This window comes from Rattus norvegicus, chromosome 2, assembly GCF_021556685.1.
Source record: "Rattus norvegicus strain SHRSP/BbbUtx chromosome 2, alternate assembly SHRSP_T2T, whole genome shotgun sequence".
NCBI classification, from domain to species: domain Eukaryota; kingdom Metazoa; phylum Chordata; class Mammalia; order Rodentia; family Muridae; genus Rattus; species Rattus norvegicus.
Genome location: NC_141535.1, coordinates 197,329,285 through 197,332,754, shown reverse-complemented (window position 1 = coordinate 197,332,754; position 3,470 = coordinate 197,329,285). Strand labels below are relative to the sequence as shown.

At 51.1% G+C, this 3,470-nt stretch overlaps 1 protein-coding gene across 1 annotated transcript; it reads left to right on the top strand.

Annotated features, from left to right (window-relative positions):
* The first annotated feature begins 712 nt into the window (after positions 1–712).
* On the top strand, positions 713–2,043 carry Ubl4b (ubiquitin-like 4B). Its single transcript, NM_001402807.1, is given in 1 exon segment — positions 713–2,043. A coding segment is annotated over 1 exon segment (564 nt). The 5' UTR covers positions 713–843; the 3' UTR covers positions 1,408–2,043.
* The last annotated feature ends 1,427 nt before the right edge of the window (positions 2,044–3,470 follow it).

The following is a 3,470-nucleotide window of genomic DNA, read 5'->3' as shown; positions in this document are numbered from 1 at the left end:
CTTTTCTAGGCCACTTGCTTCTCATCCAAAAAAGTACCATCCTTTAGGGCTTGTGACAACACCTGCCAAAGGTTTGGGCCAAGATCAACAATGTGTTGCAGTGAAACTTGCCAAATGCAACACTCAAATGCCCAACACACACTCCGTTTCTTATGTACCTCTGGCTCCAGAGTTTGCTCAGAGCTGGCCTGACATGAGGAAGATTCTGAGATGTTTTAGGGGGGAAGGCGGGTCACCATAAAGACACAGCTATGTGACTCTTGCTATAGGATTAAATGAGCCTACACCTTCCCCTCCCGCAAAGGTAGGCATCATCAAAGTACCTCATAGGATGTGTGGATTAAGTAGAGGCTATGGATACAAGACAGACACTGTTAGTGGCTCTCCCCTAGTTCTCCGTGTTGGTTTTCCTGGGGCTCTGTGGTTTCTCCAGCTGACACTGAGAGAGCGAGAAAGTACCTAAGGCATGTGCTGAAAGCGTCGGCGGCCATGCTGCTGGGATGGTGCCTTTCCCTGTTCTCTCTCTGTTCCAGCTCTCCTTTCTCCTAGGCCTACATTTTCTTTCCTGGTCATCCCCCTGTCTCCCAACCCTGTCCTTCTCCTTCTCTTTTCTCATAAAGGAAAGATGCTTCACACCCACAATGCTCCTCTGATGTTCCTAAAGTTCTGCTCTGGAAAGGAGCTCTCCTGTGGCATTATGACATCACTGTGCATTAGCTAGTGGCTGCCCACGTGGCCTGGGCCCTTGTCCTACTAGGAGCAGTGACAGGGTCACCTATCTGGCCCTATACCTTCAGGGGAACTCTCAGAGCATGGATCCCTCCTGATTCCTCTCTGGCCCCAATGTTCCTTACGGTCAAGCTGCTCTTGGGCCGAAGATGCAGCCTGAAGGTATCTGGAAAAGAAAGTGTGGCCACGCTGAAGAAGCTGGTTTCTCAGCACCTGCAGGTGCCAGAGGAGCAGCAGCACCTGCTGTTCCGAGGCCAGCTCCTGGCTGATGACAAATACCTCTCGGATTACAGCATTGGGCCCAATGCCTCCATCAACGTCATCATGCGGCCGCAGGAGGATGTAGCACTGGACAAGACCCATCAAACCCAGCCCCTGTGGCTCCAGCTGGGCCAGGTCCTAGACAAGCATTTTGGGTCAAAGGATGCAAAGACTGTGCTGGGGTTTTTGAGGCAAGAGCACGAGGAGCGTCTGCAGAGGTTGAGCCTGGAGGGTCTGGAGCAGTTGGTGGGCCAACTCCTAGCACAACAGCAGCTTGATGAGCTGGCAGAGGAAAAGGAAGCCCCTGCTGTTGCATCAGAACTCCAGCAAAATGATGAAGGAGAAGGAGGAGGGACAGGAGGAGGAGGAAAGGAGGAAGAGGAGAAGGAGGAAGCTGAGAAGGGAGCTGATCAGTAATTTGACCCATCCTTCTCTCGCTCACTAAACTTCCCCTGGACTGACCCTTTTACGTTCTCGGGCAATTTTTCTCTTTGCTGTCTCCTGATGGAGATGCATTTGTCCTTCTTGCTGAACCCTTAAGTAGCTGGAAGATATCTGGATCCTTCTGTAGGTCCCCTTCTGAAGTGCCGACTAATTCTAGCACCTTCTCTCTGCTACAAGGTACCTGAATGGGCCAAGGTACACTGTAGGGACAAAGTTCACCCTGGCTCTAAGTGGAATAGCTTGCCAAAGCATGTCTTAGAGTGAGTCTCCATGGCTCGAGACAGAACCTCGTCTCCTTCAGAGCAGACAGTGTGAGTTCATTGTCCCTCTTCATAGAACCCAGACCCCTAGTAGTATAGAGAGGGGGGAGAGCTATCAGCTGTCCTTGAACTCACAGTGAGACTGGCCCTGCTGCCCTGCTTGTGGTTCCATGACTTCAGAGATGGGACCACAGAGACAGGAGTCAGGGAAAGCGATCACATGGGCCAGTCTTGGGGCTTGTGGAAATTCAGACGAAGTCCCAGAATGACAGCAAACAGTGCCCTAGGCAGGAAAAATGGTCTGCAAGTGGTCCACTCACAGGGCCAGCCTAAATAAAGTTATGCCCACTAGTATGCTCTGACTAATCAAGGTAGCACCGAGCTCCTGATATTTGACTGGCATTGCCCAGTACTCCTTTGGAGATGGGGAGGAATGGAGGTGGAGGGACAATACAAACAAGGTCTCCTGCCCTTGTAGATGAGAGACATACACAGTGGTTTCAGATAGAGCACAGTCTGAGGCTAAATGGCCTGGTGCTTCTGCCTTGCAGAATATTGCCAGAGCAAGTCTTTCTTCTACCTGGGGTTAAGAGCACAGCCTTAGATCAGAGATGAGCAACCTATACTGTGTATGGATGGGACAGGTTCAGGATTGCCTATTGAGAACCATGGTCCCCAAAGTACTGTTCCTGTAGAATTTCAGCTCTGGGGGCCAGAGATGGAGACTGTGGAGAGGGTGTGTGTGTGTGGGGGGGTAGATAGGTTCTTGGAAAAGAACAGCAGAGGTCCGATTTCTCTGGGAAGTACTCTTTTGTTGGCCTATAGGGCCCTTGACTTTCAGCCTAGGCCAACATCTTGGCTGGCAACCTTCCCCTGTAGGATGCTGAACTTTTCAACCTTTATCATAACATCCACTTACCCCAAAGACATTGATGCAGGCAAGAGGTGTAGTTGGGGTAGTAGGTGTGTTTTCTAGCAGTGAGGTCCACAACGGTGGCAGGAAGAACCTGGGAACCCTCTGTGGTAAAAGCCTGTTGGTGGCATTGTTCTGTCTTCTCCTCACTAGAGACAGCTTCGCTTTGCTGATGGCATCCACCTCTACCCTTTCTGATAAAGGGAGAAGAAAGGCGGAACATGGTTCTGAATGACTTCCCAGACACACTGCCCACAGGTGGGGGTGGGGTGGGGTGGGATCCACACTTCTCTGAAGTCCCGCTTCTGATCCCACTCCCATTCCTAGGCTATTTGCCATCTGCTGGGAGGTCTTGTGATGGTTCTGTGAATTCATTTGTGCTGGGCTTGTGCCGTTTGCCAATGGGGACAAGCCTATTATCTTTACATTAGGGGAACTAATAGCCCATTTCCCAGGAAACCTCTGAGTGATAAAAGTAAGTGGGGCGTTTTATTCTCTTTGCTGAGAGAAGCTGGCATGAAGGGCAGGCAAAGCCTTCATTTTCTCTGACTGGTGCTAGTGGCAGAGAGCAGGGTAAGGCAGCCAGCCATTCTCTTGCTTCCACCGTCAGCAGTTCAGGGGAGGATGCTTTCAGTCCCAAACTGGGAAGAACAAAAGTTGGTCCATCCTTCCATCCGCTCTGTGTCTCCTACTACTGATCCCAAACCTCCCAAGGGCCCTCCTCGCCGCTTTCCCCCTCAGCAGCTGAGCACTAGAGAGCATGTTCCAACATGTAGGTAAAGCCTGGTAAAACCTGTTAAGCCAGGGCTAGTGTCACTCAGCGCAGTGCCGTTTGCTATAGAGCTATGGGCTTCATTCTCTGA